This window comes from Vicugna pacos, chromosome 5 (assembly GCF_048564905.1).
Source record: "Vicugna pacos chromosome 5, VicPac4, whole genome shotgun sequence".
NCBI lineage: Eukaryota > Metazoa > Chordata > Mammalia > Artiodactyla > Camelidae > Vicugna > Vicugna pacos.
The window spans coordinates 84,563,066-84,581,994 of record NC_132991.1 but is presented as its reverse complement, the minus strand read 5'-3'; the positions used below and the strand labels follow the sequence as shown (position 1 = coordinate 84,581,994).

The 18,929-nt window shown below is 39.7% G+C and overlaps 1 protein-coding gene across 2 annotated transcripts in view; it reads left to right on the top strand.

Annotated features, from left to right (window-relative positions):
- The window catches only part of DOCK10 (dedicator of cytokinesis 10), a 242,080-nt gene that overhangs the window by 205,032 nt on the left and 18,119 nt on the right, over positions 1-18,929 (top strand). For both annotated transcript variants that reach the window (XM_072961744.1, XM_006207934.4), the window contains exons 32-50: positions 974-1,149; positions 1,275-1,391; positions 2,529-2,640; positions 3,360-3,481; positions 3,571-3,685; positions 3,775-3,841; positions 4,067-4,114; positions 4,648-4,749; positions 7,390-7,514; positions 9,673-9,785; positions 11,365-11,502; positions 12,183-12,365; positions 12,771-12,881; positions 13,902-14,117; positions 15,305-15,362; positions 15,666-15,764; positions 16,385-16,491; positions 18,240-18,362; positions 18,471-18,584. In XM_072961744.1, coding sequence (XP_072817845.1) covers positions 974-1,149; positions 1,275-1,391; positions 2,529-2,640; positions 3,360-3,481; positions 3,571-3,685; positions 3,775-3,841; positions 4,067-4,114; positions 4,648-4,749; positions 7,390-7,514; positions 9,673-9,785; positions 11,365-11,502; positions 12,183-12,365; positions 12,771-12,881; positions 13,902-14,117; positions 15,305-15,362; positions 15,666-15,764; positions 16,385-16,491; positions 18,240-18,362; positions 18,471-18,584 — 2,246 coding nt within the window. The remainder of the gene's footprint in view (positions 1-973; positions 1,150-1,274; positions 1,392-2,528; positions 2,641-3,359; positions 3,482-3,570; positions 3,686-3,774; positions 3,842-4,066; positions 4,115-4,647; positions 4,750-7,389; positions 7,515-9,672; positions 9,786-11,364; positions 11,503-12,182; positions 12,366-12,770; positions 12,882-13,901; positions 14,118-15,304; positions 15,363-15,665; positions 15,765-16,384; positions 16,492-18,239; positions 18,363-18,470; positions 18,585-18,929) is intronic.

Here is an 18,929-nt window from a genome sequence, read left to right as displayed (position 1 = left end):
GACAATTCTGAAAAAAAAGAAAAGTGTTATTACTGGAAATCTGAGTTTCCTTTCTCTATAGTTCAGACTCAGAATTATGCCGCCCCCATTGGTTTTCCTCTCTCTTTGCTCTTTCACATCCTGCAGCTCGCTTGTCTTGGTGATTTTACTTCTGCTACTTGGGTCCCACTTCCCCAGGTCCAGACACCATCTCACCTCCCCTCTCCCCCATTGCTCCAGCCTCCTGGACTGTAGCCGTCACCCCACATCTCCCTACAGTCCAATTCATTCTGAGCCTCTCATATTAATTAATTAAAAAGTACAGATCTGATGGGGCCACTGATCTCAAAGCTGTCAGTGAGTTCACATTCCCTACAGAAATAAGTGCAAAAGCTGGAGGGACCTAAACGCCAGCTAAGGAATTTGTACTTGGGTTTCTCCACCGTCTAGCAACATTCTCTTCTCAAGTCTTAATTCTCACCACTCCTCTTCCGGTTGCTGACCTTACTGGTCTTTCCTACCACCTGTGCTCCCCACATACCTGTGCTTTCAGAAATCTGTGCCGTCAAAACTCCATCCATTCTCCTCTCAACCTCCTCTCCCCCATCCCTGCCTCCACTGCCTTCAGCTGCTCCCCCAACTCTCCGCATCTTCAAACCTTAAGCATCCTTCAAATGCCCATCTCAACACATTCCTTCATCTCCTGACTCCTCCAGACACAAAATAAGTTGTTCTCTTCTGAACTCCTGTAATACTGCAGACATGCCACTTGTATGGAATTGAACAACTGTCACTGAATACTATTTGGATTCATACACACAGAGAATACTTCCTGAATGTTCCTCTTCACGATTCTCACCTCAGTAGCAAGACTGTGTTACTGAATTCCTCCTAGGAGTGAGAGGGTGGAGGGTTGCTTGCTAAAATGTATCTCTCGGTTATCAAGTCATCCTTGGACTTTCAATAACATGACCTCTTTACGTTCCTCGCAAAGATATGCCTGAATATTCAGTCACGAATGAATTTTGCCGCAAACACTTCTTAATCGGAATTCTGCTCCGAGAAGTCGGCTTTGCTTTGCAAGAAGACCAAGATATCAGACACTTAGCTTTAGCTGTCCTCAAAAACCTAATGGCTAAGCACTCATTTGATGATCGATACAGAGAACCAGTAAGTGGTCTTCCCTCTCCTGTCCCTGAACACCGTTTATTGGTTCACTGCATTAAACGCATATCAAGCCTACGAGTCTATTGATTTTTATGTGAATCATTTCTTTTGGCTACTTTCCCACCCAGGGAAAGCAGGCCCAGATAGCAGGTTTATACATGCCTCTCTATGGCATGCTTCTGGACAATATGCCAAGGATCTACCTGAAGGACCTGTATCCTTTTACCATCAATACGTCGAATCAGGTATGTTCACATAATATTCCAAGTGCCTATTTAATAAAGAGTTTGCCCTTTCTATATTTTTGCCATGGATAACAGTTTTCCCCCGACTGTGAGCTAACTAAGGATTAGGCAGCGCTTCTTGCGAGGTATTTTGAAATGTTTGCATAGTGTCATTTTTTTTTTCTGTATTGGTCTCTGATGCCTTCCACCTAGTCCCATCTCTTCAGTGTTTTGTTTCCATTTTCCTCTGTTCTCTACGTTGCCTTCCAGTTCTTTCCAGTTTGTACGAGGTTCCTCTGTTGCATTCATGGCCCCATCCTCAGTGTACACCTTTTCCCACCACCTTTCTGCATTGGCTTCAGGCCCACCTGGTGTCTGTTGAGCCAAGTGCCTTATTCACGGTCACAGCCCAGGATGGCCTGTTTTGTCATCCTTCCTTCGTTGAGCCATCAGAATGACTGCCCAGCAACCCACTTGAGATCTGTTGCTTATGTTCATATCCCAGATGAGTTGCCACACTGCTGAATCAAGAAATTATGCAAGATACTACCATCTAAAAATTCGGAGCTATGCCTTTGGAATTCTAGGGTGTGGGGGAACCTTGTTCAAATCCCAACAGTATTAGTTACTATCTATGTGACCTTAGATAAGTTATCCAACCTCTTCATGCCTCCATTTCCTCATTTATAAAACGGGACAGAATCTCTCCATCAGAGGATTCTTACAAAGGTTAAATTGTGTAATAGAAAACACTCATCATAGAGACTGGCACATAGTAAACACTTAAACAATCTAGTTTTTAGAATAGATTAATATGCATAAAGTAACCTATGATGGTAATAATATATAATCTACAGTATAATCCATGAATATATCAATAGCCACTTCAGCCATTTGATCTGTAAGTAAAAGACAGTTTCCACCACATTATTAAAAAATTTCTTAAGAAGTTGAAAATCATGTAAGAAATCAAATTGTGACTACAAGTTTGGTTGGACAGTTTCCATTTTCACTGCCTACTTCAGCAGAAAATCTTTGCTAAAATATAAAAGATCAGATCACAGATCATCTCATTGAAAGTGTTAATGAAGAAGGTGTGTGTGCGTCTACAGTGTTGAAATATGATTCCCACTGATCTCTTCTGTGCTTTGAGTACAGGGGTCTAGAGATGACCTCAGCACCAATGGAGGATTCCACACGCAGTCAACTATGAAACATGCAAACTCTGTGGATACGTCATTTTCTAAAGATGTTTTAAATTCCATAGCAGGTACTTCAGACCTTCCAGACACTTGTGTTTAACACTCATCCATGTTTACACTGTATATCACTGTGCTTTTTACCCACTCTATAATGCATTACACAGAATTTATGTGTAAAGTATATGACATTTGTAACGCTGACAAGTCTTGTTAAATATTTCTTTGAATGCCATCCAGCAACTTCCTCATCTACTTAGTGTTCATTTTTACTTGGATCAAGGAGCAGTCTACTCAGATGTTATCAAACTGTTCCATCCTGGAAACAATCTTGAAGTTTTCATTGCATACAGCCTTTTAAAATACAATAACCCTTCAACTTCAAAGATGATTTTTAAGAACTATTACAGAAATGTCATCTCAATTTCTTATAAACTGTCAAAAATTGAAAGCTTCTTCCCCAAAAGCATTCTTAGGAACTTTTATTAAGCATTTTCAAACAGAATACTTTCCTTGAAAAGCTTTTTAAGAAATCAAAAGAATAAGCTTTATTTCCACTTATAATGGTCTAAATTTTCCTAAATCCTTAATGCTGGCATGGCTGTTAGAACAGTATTTTAAGAGTTGCATATCTTTAATGGCAATCCCAGACTCTATTATGTCAACTTTTCACAAGAACTGCTACCACCTGAATGATCAGCATCTTTTTTGGTTCGTCGTTTTAGCTTTGTGTGTGTGTGTGTGCTCATACATCTCATTGTCATCCGTGTGCTGTGGCTTGTGTTTACAGCATTTTCATCAATAGCTATTTCTACAGTAAACCATGCTGATTCCAGAGCTTCCTTAGCAAGTCTTGACTCCAACCCAAGTACCACTGAGAAGAGCAGTGAGAAGACTGACAACTGTGAGAAGGTACGACTTCCCTCCCCGACTTACTGAGCGCGTTGTGAGTCGGCAGTCTCCCTCCCTTACTCATTCCTTGTTGGTTCTTTAATTCCTAGATTCCAAGACCCTTGTCTCTGATAGGCTCAACTCTTCGATTTGACAAGTTAGATCAAGCAGAAACCAGGAGTCTTCTTATGTGCTTTCTTCACATTATGAAAACAATTTCAGAGGGTAAAGAGAGCCCTTTAACATTAAGTTTTTAAAAATGACAAAAATTTTGGATTTCAAAGAGTCTCACGCTACTTGGTGTCTCCTTTCAGAGACCCTGATTGCGTACTGGCAAAGAGCACCCAGTGCAGAGGTGTCTGACTTCTTCAGCATCTTGGAGTAAGTTTTTAGAATGGATTCATTAACACTTTTTTCTAGAATCTTCAAAATATTTTAGTATGCTTTGTTTTTGTTACGAGTGTCATGTAGTGGAGTATCTACCAGTGATTATGTATAAACTACTTAAAGAAAACTTAATATTTTTCTTTTAATGTACTCAGATGAACACATTGTGTAAATTAAAAAGTATGAATAATTAGAACGTGGCTTTTTTTTCCTTTCTAGTGTTTGTCTTCAAAATTTCAGATACCTGGGAAAACGTAATATAATAAGGTAATAATTTTAAATTCCAAAAGATGAGGCTGATCTTTTAAAAAGAGTTATGACATATTATTTAATGTATTCTGTTGGGCTTACAGATGTTATGTTAGAAATCCTAAAAGCAAATAAGGATTGTAAGGTTGACTTCACATTCGACGTAAAGTTTGATGATTAATACCCACGGTAGTCTAGGAATAGTTAAGTTCTCCAGGGAAAAAAAGCACAAAACACACATTTCAGAAAGGAAACCACATTTCATGTATCTTCTCAATTAATTTATCTATCTTTATATGAATATAACTTGGAAGATACCTATTTAAGAAGATACTGCCAATAAACTAAAAAAAAAAAAATCTGAAATAAATGTGCTGCATCCTTTTCTCATGAGAGACAACAGTGACCCCAACACCTTCCCTAAACCCACAATTTCCTGTTTCCAGAAGAAAATGTGATTTTATTTTTCATTACTTTGTCAGTTGCTGTTTTGTATTCACGTATAAATTACAAACGCTGAGCTATGATTAAAACCTCAGTCTTCCTTGCAGAAAAATTGCTGCTGCGTTTAAGTTTGTGCAGTCCACCCAGAACAATGGAACTCTCAAAGGGTCAAATCCATCCTGCCAAACTTCAGGCCACTTGTCACAATGGTAATGTTACATTTGCTTGATATTTAAAATTATATTGTGTGCTTACATGTATGTGTATATATGTATATATATGTGGGGTGGTGTGGCTACAAACTTATTTACCCACACACAGGTACATACAATCCAAACACAGATTTCAAGTAACACTCTGGTTCTCTGAAGAAACTTAGTAGGTACTTCCCTGTCTGCCCCATGAGTTTGTAAAGACCTAAAAAGCAAGGATTATACCTTATTTATGTGCCCGTAGGGCACAATGCCTTGCATAGAATGAGGGTCAATGAATATCTTAATTTCATTGAACCTGAAAAAACACAATTCCAATAAATACCTATTTTAATGTTAGCTAATCTCCTAGTGACAAAGTAAAATGTGGAGTCATGTCTCCCCTTTCTGTTCAGTAATTATAGAATTTTAACAGTATTCTTAGTTCTTAAAGTGTTTTTTAAAGAGTCAAAGGCAGTAAGGGTTGCCTGTGATTAGGTTTTTGTCTGGTTGTATAGAGAATTCAGAGGTGAGACATGGAGGTCAAGAAAGTAAAGTGAGCATTTATTAAACTATAGATAGGATGCTTTCAAGGGGAAAACAGGCAGACTCAGGTGAGCAGCTGCATTGAGTTTCTTTGGCAAGTTGGTTACACAATGTGTAAAAAGGAATGGGCAGAATATTCGTTGGGGAGGGAGGGGTTTGGGGTCATAGTCCCTGATTTTCCTCCCAGCTCCACCTTCTTGAGGGGAGGAGGGATTTTTGTTATTTAGTCTGTCTCGGAAGTGTCATGTCGTCAGTGCATGATGGGTACTTCTAATTGGCAAGACTAATTTTATTGTAATGAGGGCATAATGAGTAAAAGGTTACATTCAGACACTGGAGATTCCTGCCTTTTTCTACCTTCCTTTGCCTGCCTCCAGGACACTTGTCACCCCAAAATGTGTGATTTGTTACAGTCCAGAGGTTCCTGCTTTCCTCTCTCTGCCCAAGGACCACCATTGTTCACAAGATGTATGGTTTTCTGCCCTTTGATCTGTGCCCCCGTTTCTCTGCTCGTATCTAGCTATCTGCCCGCTCTGACAGAAGGAAGCATGGCCGGCCCATAAGCTCACTTTAAATTTCCTAGTCATCAGACTCATGTGACTAGCATATAAAACCAAGGGTCACCCTTTATTAACCTACCCTACAGGAAACATTTGCCTTGGAATCCTACCTTAAAGCTCCTCTGGGTCTAGTAGATCAGAATTCTTTGCTAAAATGTTCTCCAGGTTGATTTACTCCTCCCAGGAATATCATAATAATATATAATATGAAAATGGCTATATTTTATAGTTTTAGAAAGAAATATGAAAGTAATATATAGCTAATAAATCATAGAATAAATGTTGCCTCTTTATCCATGAAAACCCCTTGAAATTGCCCCCTTATGAGAAAGTAAATGAAAAAAATGTAATGGTTGTGTTTTTGCAGATGGTAGTAGAATGGGGGACTATAAACAATTACTTTCTCGACATTTAATGATGATGGTAACCCACCTGAGGCCACTACAGTTTTGGAGATATTCGGTGGGTTAGATTTCAGGCTCCTCCCTGAACCATCTGGACAGGTCCCGGTAATTCCCCCCAACTCCCCTCCTAGAAACCACGGCTTTTCTTCCAGGAATTACAGACTGAAGCAGACGCAAAACCTGGAAGTAATCCAGTCCCGGAGGTCCAAGCCGTACAGCCCAAGCTCATTATTCCTTGTAGCGACAGAAATGACCCAGACTCGCCCGGCTCCTGAGAGCCAATGTCAGATCTCCTGGGCCCTGGTCCATCCAGAGCATTTGATTGAGCCAGAACCAAATAAGCCTTGAGGAGGAAGACAAAGAGAAAACTGTTGCCTCTTTTTCAGGCTTGACTCTTCAGGGTGTCCCCTATTTGCCTCCTTTCTTCAAAGAAACGTTCCATACCTTGGCCAAATGACGGCTTAAATGAAAGTCAGGACTAGGAAGTATGCCTGCTTCCACAGCAACACTGGCTCATTCCCCCTGTTGGAAGTGCCAAGGGGGCGTCCAATGAAAGCCGGGGCCATTGTCCTCGCTCTGGGAAAGTAGCACCTCAGAGCCCCTCAGCCCTCCCCCTACAAGGATCCTGTGTCAGCTCCACTGGGCATGACACAGACGGAATGACAAATCCCAAAAGAATTTCCAAATACAAGGAAGAAACAAAGGATTGTTTTAGACCAGATTTTACTTATTTCATTTTACCTCCTAGAAATAACTGATACAGTTGAACTATACAGTTTTATGCTTTTTTAATGTCTGCCTCTGTGCCTTTCTGATCAACCAATAGCCAATTTAACATCCGTGGAATCCCATGATTTCATTAAATAATAATGAAGATGCTTGTGCAGAATTTAACTCACTATCTATTATTTGTCTGTTACCCTTTAGTACTTATTATCATTCTGAGTCCTTTTTTGGCTTAAATAAAATGTCTCCAAAACTGCTTTTAAAAGTCCCTCTCATCATGTCACCTGTAATTAATATTTTTAATAAAATGTCTCTATTCAAAAATGTTTTTAAATACTTGACTCCATCTAGAATTTTTGAATGAACATCTGGTTATCATATCCCCTAGGACTTTAACCATTTTTTTTTTACTTCATTTTCAGGATGCACACCGTTTCCAGCCATGAAGGACAGAAGCAGCACAGATCACAAACTTTACCGATAATTCGAGGCAAAAATGCACTTTCTAACCCCAAACTCCTACAGATGTTGGACAATACCATGAGTAGTAAGTGAAACAGAAACAATGGGAACGAGACAGTTATCATTGTTCCCTCGGTGTGTGCAGGACACGAAATGAGTTGTGTTTCAGAAATGTGAGGAATGTCACCGGGCCACTGAAAGCCCTGGTTTTCAGGCTTGCTGTGGCCCGGGGAATATTTCTGAGAGGAGGGAATCAGCAAGGAGCAGTTTAAAAAATGCAGTGTCCTCGTGAGGGAAAAGGGGAAAAGTAAAGCTCTGAATATACTGTGTTCGGTGTGGCTCCTCTGGAAACAAGTGACTTTGGCCCTGGGAGGGTTATGGCGGCCCCTCTCAACCAGATTATTACTATCTGCCCTTTGGGAAGAGGAGAAAGTTGTCCATGTCCTAGAAGCAGTAAGCATGCCCATCCTGAATCCAATGATGCATACATTCCAGATGTGAACGAAGCAAAAATGGGACCCAGTGTTTTGTATCACGCAAGTGTTAGCGATCATGGACACGTGACCACAGGTAGCTGTTTGAAGGTATATGGCTTAACCTGTCAATACACTTAGTGCCTTTCTGAGGAGGCCATTTATGCAGATCATCCACTGAGACTAAACATTTGGTCTGTTAGTCTGGGAGCCAAACTTGACCCAGACTAATTATGGAAGAAATGTGACTGTGCCAATGGCTGAATCAATGGAAAAGAAGTGAGAAATGGTGGAAAACAGACCACTCTGGTCCTTTGGAAATCCTATAGCTGACATATGAAAAGAGCACACTTGGTTCGACCTGCTACAATAAGAGACTATAGGTTGTATAGCTTAAACAACGTGTATTTCTCATAGTTCTGGAGGCTGGGAGGTCCAGGATCAAGGTACCAGCAGATCTGATGTCTGGTGAGAACCTGCTTCCTGGTTCGCAGATGGTCATCCTCTTGCTGTATCGGCACATGATGGAAAGAGAGATGATCTCTGGTGTTTCTTTTTTTTTTTTTTTTTTTGAGTGACAATAGATTTATTCAGAGAGATACATATCCCATAGACTGAGTGGAGGCCATCGCAGAAGGCCAGAGAGGCCACGAGGCATGGGAGGGGGTATTTAAAGCAAAAGTAGGTACACACACCATAGACAGAGTGTGGACCATCTCAGAAGGCAAGAGAAAGGCCACGAGGTGTGGGGGTTGTTAGTTTTTATGGGCTCCGTAACTTCATATGCTAACAAGTGGGAGGATTTTTCCAACTACTTTTAGAGACAAGGCTGGGATCCCCAGGAACTGGGCCACTGCCCATTTTTTGACCCTTTGTGGTCAGCCTCAGAGCTGTCATGGTGCCTGTGGGAGTATCATTCACCATGCTGTTATAATGAGCGTATTTTGAAGCTCAAGGTCTACTGGGAGTTGAATCTTCTGCCATCTCGATGCTAATTGCTGTGTCATTCTTTTAATGACTCCATTCCCGCCAGCCTCATGCCCTTCTCAGATATTTTACTCCCTAATCTTATGGGAAGCAGAGGGGCAATGTTCCATCTTCTGAAGCTGCTTTAGGGCAGAGTGGGGGCATTGATCCTGTCTGTCAGGGAGTAAAAGTCTCTGAGTGCCTAATCTAGGGGACCTAGGGGCAGGATAGCTTCTTGTTGCAAGTCAGAGGACAGTATGGGCTAGAATCCTTGCATAGCCATCATCTTAATGTGAAACTTTTGTAACCTGGAAGACATGAAGTTTACCGAGTGGTTAAAGAGGCGTGGTCCAAGGAGTAGGAGGACCGTTAACTGTAAATGGGACCAAATGTCCTAATATATAGGCTCCCTCGTGCCACACATTATCAATATAAAGATAAGCATTTATATGGGGGCCAGATTTTCCCTGGGGTGCACTTGTCTTCAGCTCTCATCCCATTCATGAGGCCTCCACTCTCATAATCTAATTTCCTCTCAAAGACCCTACCTGCAAATACCATCACATTGGGGATTGGGGCTTCAGCATATGAATTTGGGAGAATTCAATTATTCAGTCCATAGCACTCACTAAAAGCTCTGTCTAGTGGTTTTTCTTCAGCCAATAAAGAAATTAAACAAATAAAAGCACTTTGATTTAATAAATTACTCATCAAAACACCAGTGAACGTTAGCTATGTTGTAATAGAAGAAGGTACAAAGATTTGTCTTAGACATCTATGCATTTTCTACTTTGTATTTTGTAGGCAACTCCAATGAAATAGATATCGTACACCATGTGGACACGGAGGCCAATATCGCTACAGAGGTTTGCTTGACTATTCTAGACTTGCTTGCCCTCTTCACTCAGACCCACCAGGTGAGTGTGACCGTAACATCTTCTGCAACATGTTAAAATGATAAGTAGTCATGTGCAGTCAAGAACATACTTTTAAGATATTTTATGAAAGCTATTAACCTTACATAAATCAACTTAAATCTGAGTGGAAAACATGCTAAAGATGAGAGTCAGAATTTATCAGAAGTTGGCTGATGCTCAGTTGATATACACACAGACACATTTCACTATTGTCCAATAAAAGACATTCTTTCTTCCTTCTTTCTCCTGCTTTACTGTCAGGCAGACTGGACTGAGCAAGAGTGTGACTCTACCTTTTCAATCTCAAAGAAAGAGACAAATTACAGCTAGGTACAATAGACCGAAAACACTGAGCACCTTTTTGCGTGATTACTTGCCATCTGTATATCCTTGGTGAAATGATATCACTATGTACTATCAGACTGGCTACAGTTAAAAAGACTGATCATACCAAGTTTTGGCAAGGATATGGAGAAACTGGAACTCTCATCAACTGATGGTGAGAATGCAAAATGGAACAAACACCTTGAAAAACAATATGGTGGAATAAAAAGTTAAACATACATCAGTCATGTGACCAACCATTCCAATACTAGGAATTTACCTAAAAAAATAAAAGCATTTGTTCACACAAACTTTATATATCAATATTCACTGAAGCTTTATTTTTAATAATTAAACACTGGAAATAACCAATATGTACATTTAAAATAATGGTGGTGTATCCATACAACAGTATACTGCTCAGTTATGCTCAGTAAAAAAAGTCGAACAAAAAGAGTATATTCTATGTGATTCCATTTATGTAAAGTTTTATAAAATATGAGCCTACAGAAATTATATGTGAGTTACACTTCAATGAAGTTATTAAAAACATTAGCTCAACCTAAAGAACTTTCAAATGTTAAGGGTTAAATTTGGAAAAAGTTGGTTCAGTTGAATAAAGTCTACGTGAAACAGAATTACACCAAGGAACGATTCCCCTACTTTGAGGTAAAATGTCAGTATGGCAGTGGAAAAAACAAAACCCGTATTTCAGTTCTTTATTACTCAATGGAATTGTCAATCAAATCTCATATATATTACAGGCTGTCATGCCTACAAAGACCTGCAGGTCTGTGACCTCATCTTCTACCTCTCCCCCAACCCAACCCTGCTCACCATGCTTAGGCTACTCTGATCTATTTTCTCAACCTTGAGCTCACAAGCTTATTTCCAATTCAGTTCCCTGGTACCAGCTGTATTTTCTTCCTTGGACAATCCTCCTGGATCTGCCCATAGCAGATGTTTTCAGGTCCTGTGTCAATTCATCCGTTAGAGAGTTCTTAACCACCTTATATAAAGTAATTCTACCCCACAAAGCAGTCACTTTCTGTCATGTTATCATTTTACTCTATTTTCTTTTCTAGTATTTCTTTTCAGTTACTACAGTGTAAGTTTCATAGACCTTCTTATTCAGCACTTTATTTCCAGCACCCAGAATTGTGCATGTCACATAGTAGGTTCAGAGTAAATATTTTTTGAAAGAGTACAGGTGTCTTCTCACTCATCCTAAATAACTTTTGTGTTAAATTTCCAGAGACAGCTCCAACAATCCGAGTGTCAAAATTCAATGATGAAAAGGGTCTTTGATACCTACATGCTCTTTTTTCAAGTCAACCAATCAGCCACAGCACTGAAACACGTGTTTGCCTCCTTGAGGCTGTTTGTATGCAAGGTAAGGGTCCTCAAGGTTCCAGAGAAAGCTCAGTGAAGTGTTCATTACTGACAATAAACACATATTAATCCTTACATCTCTCAGTATGGAAGGAAGAAGGTTTGGTTTTTTTCTATGTTGGTTTATTAGGTTTTTATTAGACTATTTGGCCTTATTAAACTATTTGACTCATAATCTCAAAGTACGTTCCAGCCTTGACAGCCTATCTGCTGAATATCTAAAGGGAATAAAATTAGTATCTGGCCACCAATTCTTTGGGTTCTCAGTGTTTGTGGCAGAGAGGTAAAATGCACACCATCAACTGTGATGTCCGTTCAGGCCAAGTTAAAGGTTCCACATTAAAGTGGATACAGTAGAGACCACCTTTGAAGACCCTGGTGGTTTTACAATGTTCGGTGAATAGAAAACATTTCAAAGCTTTCATTCCATCACTTTGGGTTGTCATCCCTCACTGATGCAATAGACACCTACAGCATAGAGAATGATTGTTTCTAGGGAAAAAAAGAGAAATTCTAACATAGACTTTAGTAAGTAAAATTGTATCCTCTTCCACTTGCAAATGAAAGATACAGTCTAGGTTGAAAAAAGAAAAATTTTATTCTAAGGAATTTTAAAATATGAGAATGAAAAAGCAAAGTGAAGGAGTGTTGCCCACTTCACCAGCGCTTCCGTTTCCATAGTTTCCTTCAGCGTTCTTCCAAGGGCCTGCCGACCTGTGTGGATCATTCTGCTATGAAGTCCTAAAGTGCTGCAACCACAGGTCACGTTCAACTCAGACAGAAGCGTCAGCACTTCTGTATTTTTTCATGAGGAAGAATTTTGAATTTAACAAGCAGAAGTCAATTGTCCGGTCCCACCTGCAAGTAAGTGATGCCATTTTTCATTAACGTTGTTGTGAAAACCACTCATCCGTTTCAGCGTGGATAAAAGCCTGCTGTCCCCAGGGCAACCAACTCCTCCATCAGATTCCTCCTTAAAGACGCCCATCCCACGCGGTTGCGATTCATGAGAAGAGAGTGGGGCAGAAATCGGCAAAGCCCGTAACTCCACTTGACCCTTTCCTTTCTTCTGCGAGGGAGTAGAGTCATATAGAATACACAACCCAAACACCATGACAATTTCTAGGATTCCGAAGCCCACCGGATTCTCAGCACATTCATTGGGCCTACAGGGAGAAATGAATGATACATTCAACTCGATAGATTTCTTTGGAGCTACTATTTTGGAGTTACTTACTTTTGAGATTTCATTTTTCTTTTCACTTCCAGCTCATCAAAGCTGTAAGCCAGTTAATAGCTGATGCTGGGATTGGAGGCTCTCGGTTTCAACATTCCCTTGCAATTGCCAATAATTTTGCCAATGGAGACAAGCAAATGAAAGTAAGAAATGCTTTGTGGGCTGTTTTTAAAGAATTGGGAATCAACTAAACTGGATTCTTTTGTGAGATATCAAAACCACAAAAAATACGAATTCTGTATTTTGTTTATTGACAGTTTAACTGAATACTTACGTTGAGTTTGCGTGTTTGAATGGATAGTCAGCTCTTATACTTTCACTATATTATCTGTTAAGTGGAATTTGCAAGATACAGGGTTGAATGATACATAACAAGGAAACTAACCACAAATATCGAGAAATATAGTGATTCTCTCATAATCCCATTCTTGGTCAAATTCATTTTATCTTTTTTGGGGGACTTTCTGGAGACTTCTCCTTCAGTTATTATACTAAAAAGTCCAGAGGGTAGAGCCTGATGTCAGGCATGGCTGAACCCAGGGATTGAAACAATGTTTTCAGATCCTACCCCCTCCTTTTTTTGCCTCTCTCTTTCTCCCTTAGTTCAGTTTTCCTCTTTGTTTACTTCATTTACAGGTAAACTTTCCCCATGAGCTTACTCGCTCAGAAAATTCTGAGGACACCAGTAGAATTCTGTGTTCTTTAGTGCCAGTGAAAGTCTCAGGACTGAATCTGTTTGATCCAACCTTGTATCATATGTTCATCCCCAAACCAATCAGTGTGCCTTAGGGTATCAAAGAATATGACTGGTTGGCCAGGCCGGCATCATACACAACCTTGGTGCCTGGAAGTGAAATAGAACCATTCAAATCCCATGAACTAGAGCCAGAGAAGAGAGTATCTCAAATGACAGTCAGGATGCTCTTGCTAGAAAGTAGGTTAGAAGGCGAAAGAATGGAGTCTACTACAACTACTATGTTCCAGTGTGTACAACTGCAATCACAATACATGGAATTCATATATAAAGGATGTATGTTTTTGTGAACAATAGATAGAATGCATGAAACTGTGAAGCCAAGAAGCCATAACTAACAGCATAACTTGAGGTAAGATAACTTATGAATTCTAAACAGATGATGACCCAGGCTCTCTGTTTTCCAAAGAACAGCAATTTCCCAGCAGAAGTGAAAGATCTGACTAAACGTATAAGGACCGTGTTGATGGCCACGGCTCAGATGAAGGAGCATGAGAAGGATCCCGAGATGCTGGTGGATCTCCAGTACAGCCTGGCGAACTCCTATGCAAGCACCCCCGAGCTCCGGAGGACCTGGCTGGAAAGCATGGCCAAGATTCACGCGAGAAATGGAGACTTGTCCGAGGTGATTAGCAAAGGCTTGGTGGTTCTCCATCAATGCCGTCCTCTTTAACATGAAGATTGGAGGATCATTCATGGCAGGCATATAAAAAGTTACATATGTTCCCACTAATGCAGATATGACCTAATTACATGTTCTGTGCTTTAAATTTGCATGTAGGATTCAAGGATGCCTGACTCCACGTAAATGATATCAGATAAAAGCCAGAGTCTGGGGGAAGCTGCAGTTGTAGGATGGGCAGTGTAGAACCAAATGCTAAAAGCCTGAGGCTGAGGAGGATGGCTGTAAGGGTGTTTGGAAATTCAGCATCAAAGCAGCTTCTGGACACCAACTGGGGGAACTTCTGCCTTATTCCAAGAAATATGTCCCCACTGGGTAGAGATTAATTTATCTAGGATTGTCCTAGCGCCTCCAGTTCTTCTAAACACCTATGAGGGACTCTGGGATGGAAGTAGATCTGCCCAGAGGCTTCATTTGGTAGCAGTTTGATCAGGACAAAAATGAGAAACTACAGCTCCCTTGGACTGCCCTGAAAATGGAGGAATTCCTCCACAAAACTTCCATGGGGAAAGCTGAAGTCATTTGGACTCTTCAACAGGTCAAGGTCTCGTATGTGTTCAGCGATATTCAAGGCTTTACAAGGAGGTATTAGAGAACAAAAAATGTCACCCACCTAATCTGATTGAGGAGAGCACATGTTACACGAGGTCATTCTGGTTAATCAGATGCCACCTTGACCCATTTTAAAGGGAACAGAAATTTGAATGGGGAGGTAGAAAAAGTAAAAGACAGCTTATTGTTACTTCCAGTTTAAATCTAGATGGTATATTTTATAGTTTTAACAAGAAAAGAGAACCGTGGAGATATATATATATATCCCCACAAATTGATATTAGGGAAGAAGATAATTCAATTCTAGGGGAAAATTCTTCAGGCCAGCTCATCACTCAACTGAAAACTACATTGAGAAAAAAAAAAACAAAAAAATTCACAAATATGCATTTTTATTCTGAATTGGGAACTTTTTCGAAATCTAATTGATTCTTACTTTCAGTTCTGTCATTAGAAGGATTCCTCCGCATATTCTGACTTGGAATACTGACTTGCCTTGGAAGATTAGTCCCGATTAGACAGACAGTAAAATCTATAGAGTGTGCCTTCCTCTCAAACTGTTTTCTTTTTCATTCCAGGCTGCTATGTGCTACATCCATATAGCTGCCCTCATTGCAGAATACCTGAAAAGAAGGGGTAAGTGACCACGTGAGGGGAGAAAGTCAACATGTCGAAACCTCACTTAAAATGTATTAATTTAAAATTTTCCTTAATCTCAGTGTTTTCTTAAGCAACATTAATTATCATAGATATTTCTAATTATGCTCTACTTTTAAGTTTTAGCTCTTTCTTTCATGCCATTATTATGTTTATTTTCTGTACAGCCAGGCTAACTGGTTCAAAACGAGGATGCTTCATTGGTTAACGACTTGTAGTTTCATAAGCTTGGATTAACATAAACATGTGACAATGTCCTAACCTCATCTTGCACTGCCATAGGTTACTGGAAAACGGAAAAGATTTGCACACCATCCCTGCTCCCGGAGGATATCCACCCCTGTGATAGCAACCCTTTACTAACCACTCCTGGTGGAGGAAGTGAGTGTCTAACTGAGCTCCTTTACCCCCGTGTAATAAACCGGTGAAAATCAAGTCACTGCTTACATTTTACTTCAACGAAACTCTTAAAAGTAAAAACCATCTTAAACCTACAAAACCTACTCGGTAGAAACTCAGAGTTCCTACCATTCAGAAATCCCATCCATCCAAAATTTGTGAAGTTTTGAATACTAAAAAGTTCTCAGCAAATAGAACTGCTTCTTCTCCAATATGATGACCCTATGTTACTGTTTTGAATCCTTTCAACATCCTTTGAGATGGATATCAATGTCTCTAGTTTAACAAATGAGGGAAACAAACTCAAAGAGGTTAATTAAAGCAAGGCATTGAAGCTGCATCAATCTGCAAGCCTGTGTTCTGTCCATAACTCCATGCCAGCTCCTTATAGGAGAGGGGTCACGTGCTAATGACACAAAAGTTATAAAAAGGGGAACATTGCTCACCTGGCAGAAAGTATTCATCAACCGTCATAATCTAACCATCTCGTTGACTGTGTGTGTCCTATAACCACTACGTGTAACGTCACGAAGAAAGGCACTATCTAATCCAAGCAGGATTTGGCTCAAATAATAATATATATTTTGCTTGGTCCTCTCAAGGCATGTTCTCTATGGGCTGGCCGGCTTTTCTGAGCATTACACCAAATATCAAAGAAGAAGGGGAAATGAAAGAAGATTCGGGAATGCAAGATACGCCATACAATGAGGTTAGACGAAAATTATCAAGTGAGCAGCAATTGAGTCAAAAGATGCATTGAGTTGTAATATTAAGCTGAATTGGGGGGAGAAAAATCTTACTCAGAAATCAACTAAAGTCATTCTGTAATATGACTTAGACAAAATAAGATGCAGGCTAAAATTAAACTGAGATTAGTAGGTATCAGATTCCATTGATAAAGCATAATTTTCAATGAAAATTGAAATTAAACTTGACTTCTCTAAGATGGACCCAAATACATATGATCAGCTCTTTTGTAAAATATAAAACCTCTAGTTCTGTGGTAAATGTGGAAGGGATGCTTAAAACTTTGTGGTCTGGTAACAGCATTTCTTTAATGCGTCAGAAAATTTATTAACAAATAGACTTGAACAGAAGGTCTCACTAGATTCTGCAGAAATCCTTCTGGTGTGCAAAGTATGTTTCTTTTTTAACTCATAAAAAGAAGCTTTCGACCAAGAATTACTTAGCAACAATTCAGGGAAAGTAACTAGAACTCTCTTCATCAAGGAAATAAAATATTTCATATGCCATTTTTTAATCATAATATTAGATTGATTAAAAAGATACCAAAAGCAAATTTTGGAGTGCATTTCAAGGAAATTTGGTTGTACATTAATTTAGTGTACATTGCAAATAAACAGTAAATGCAGCTGCATATTTATATTAACTATTTCAAATAATGTTTTTAAGAATCTTTAAAAGACATTGTTGAAAACATTCAATAATATTACGCACTTGCTCTAGAGAGTATATAATACGAATTCAGTTGAACATTTGTTAAAACACTAGTATATGTGAAGCATTGAGACTAAGATAAATAAGGCATAATTCCAGCTCTCAAAGAGTTTAGAATCTTGAGAAAGACACACTTCCTTCCAGGAGAGGGGTAGCCAGTCTAAGACGCAGTAACTATAAATCCAGGCATCATGTGTGGCCACAATTAAAAGGGGAAGAATTTTTTTTAATGTGAACGTGGTTAGAATGGAGATGATGGGACATGAATAAAAGCTCTCCAGACTTTTGCATGGGTCTTGACATTTGATAGGACCTGAAGGTGTCAAATGAGAGAATAAGGTTCTTCTAGGAGAAGCAACATCACAGGCAAAGTGTGGAAATTATGAAGTATTCTAAGAATGGCGTGGTACAGTATGGTGTAGCCAAAGTGCAAAGTCAATGAATGGCAGGAGGCTGAAAGAGGAGAGAACTGACAAAGGCTGGTGCCTGGTTACAGAGCTCCTTCAATGCTATGCTCAAGAATTTGGACAGCAGTTCATAGACACTAGACTCCTCCAGTGGTTTAGAGCAGCAGAGAGCTCATGACCAGATTTATGTTTTAGAAAGAAAGATTACTGGAGAGCAACACATAGGATCCATTGGACCAGTTGGCGAGGGAAAACAGAGTAACTTGAAGACCACCCCAGGGCTCTGAGAGTGAAGAAACAGGGGTTTGATCTAAGCCAGTGACTGTGGGAATGGAAAGAACTAGACAGATCTGAATACTTTTCATAGATTTAAATTAGCAATTTTGAAGGACTAATTAGGTGATGGAAAGAGAAGAATCCAAGAAGATACCACCATCCTTTCCAGGATGGATGCAACTCTCAATCATAAAGAAACACAGAAATCCCACTATGAAAAAATAAAATTGGCAGTGCAACAGTTTTGAAGCCAGGTTTCAGGGATGAGCCACAAACTTAATCATGCACAATCTCATTTCCATTTGGGGAATTGCAGAATATCCTCGTGGAGCAGCTGTACATGTGTGTGGAGTTCCTTTGGAAATCTGAGCGATATGAACTCATTGCTGATGTCAACAAACCCATCATTGCTGTCTTTGAGAAGCAGAGAGACTTCAAAGTATGTGTTCTAAACCTAGAAGTTGGTTCACATGTCGTTTAAAAGTAGAAACTCCCTATTTTTTTAAGCCAGCATCATCTTCATGAAACCCTTTGTTTCTGGTTTCAGAAATTATCGGATCTCTACTACGACATTCATCGGTCGTACCTAAAGGTCGCAGAGGTGGTGAATTCGGAAAAGCGGCTTTTTGGCCGCTTCTATCGTGTGGCATTTTATGGACAGGTAAGTTCCTTACGAGCAGCATGGCCTCTAAGTTCTGTTGAGCATTTGATTGCTGTCTTTCATTCTCTACAAGACACATCTAACTACTTGTGCCAAAGGATTAAGGGAGTTGGGTGAGGGCAGGTGTGTACCTGGGTATATTTGAGTGTTTCTCCGGGTGTAAGGGTCTATATGTTTGGCCAGAGGAATGTACTAAATTGGGAAAAAAAAAAAAGCCGAGAACTCCATAGGTCTTAATACAGATTGAGTTAAAACAATGATTTCAAACTTCTTGGAGAAAGAAAGCACTATTTTTCATCACCTTCCTTCTCCCACTTCATCTCAGAATATTTTATTATAGCTTTG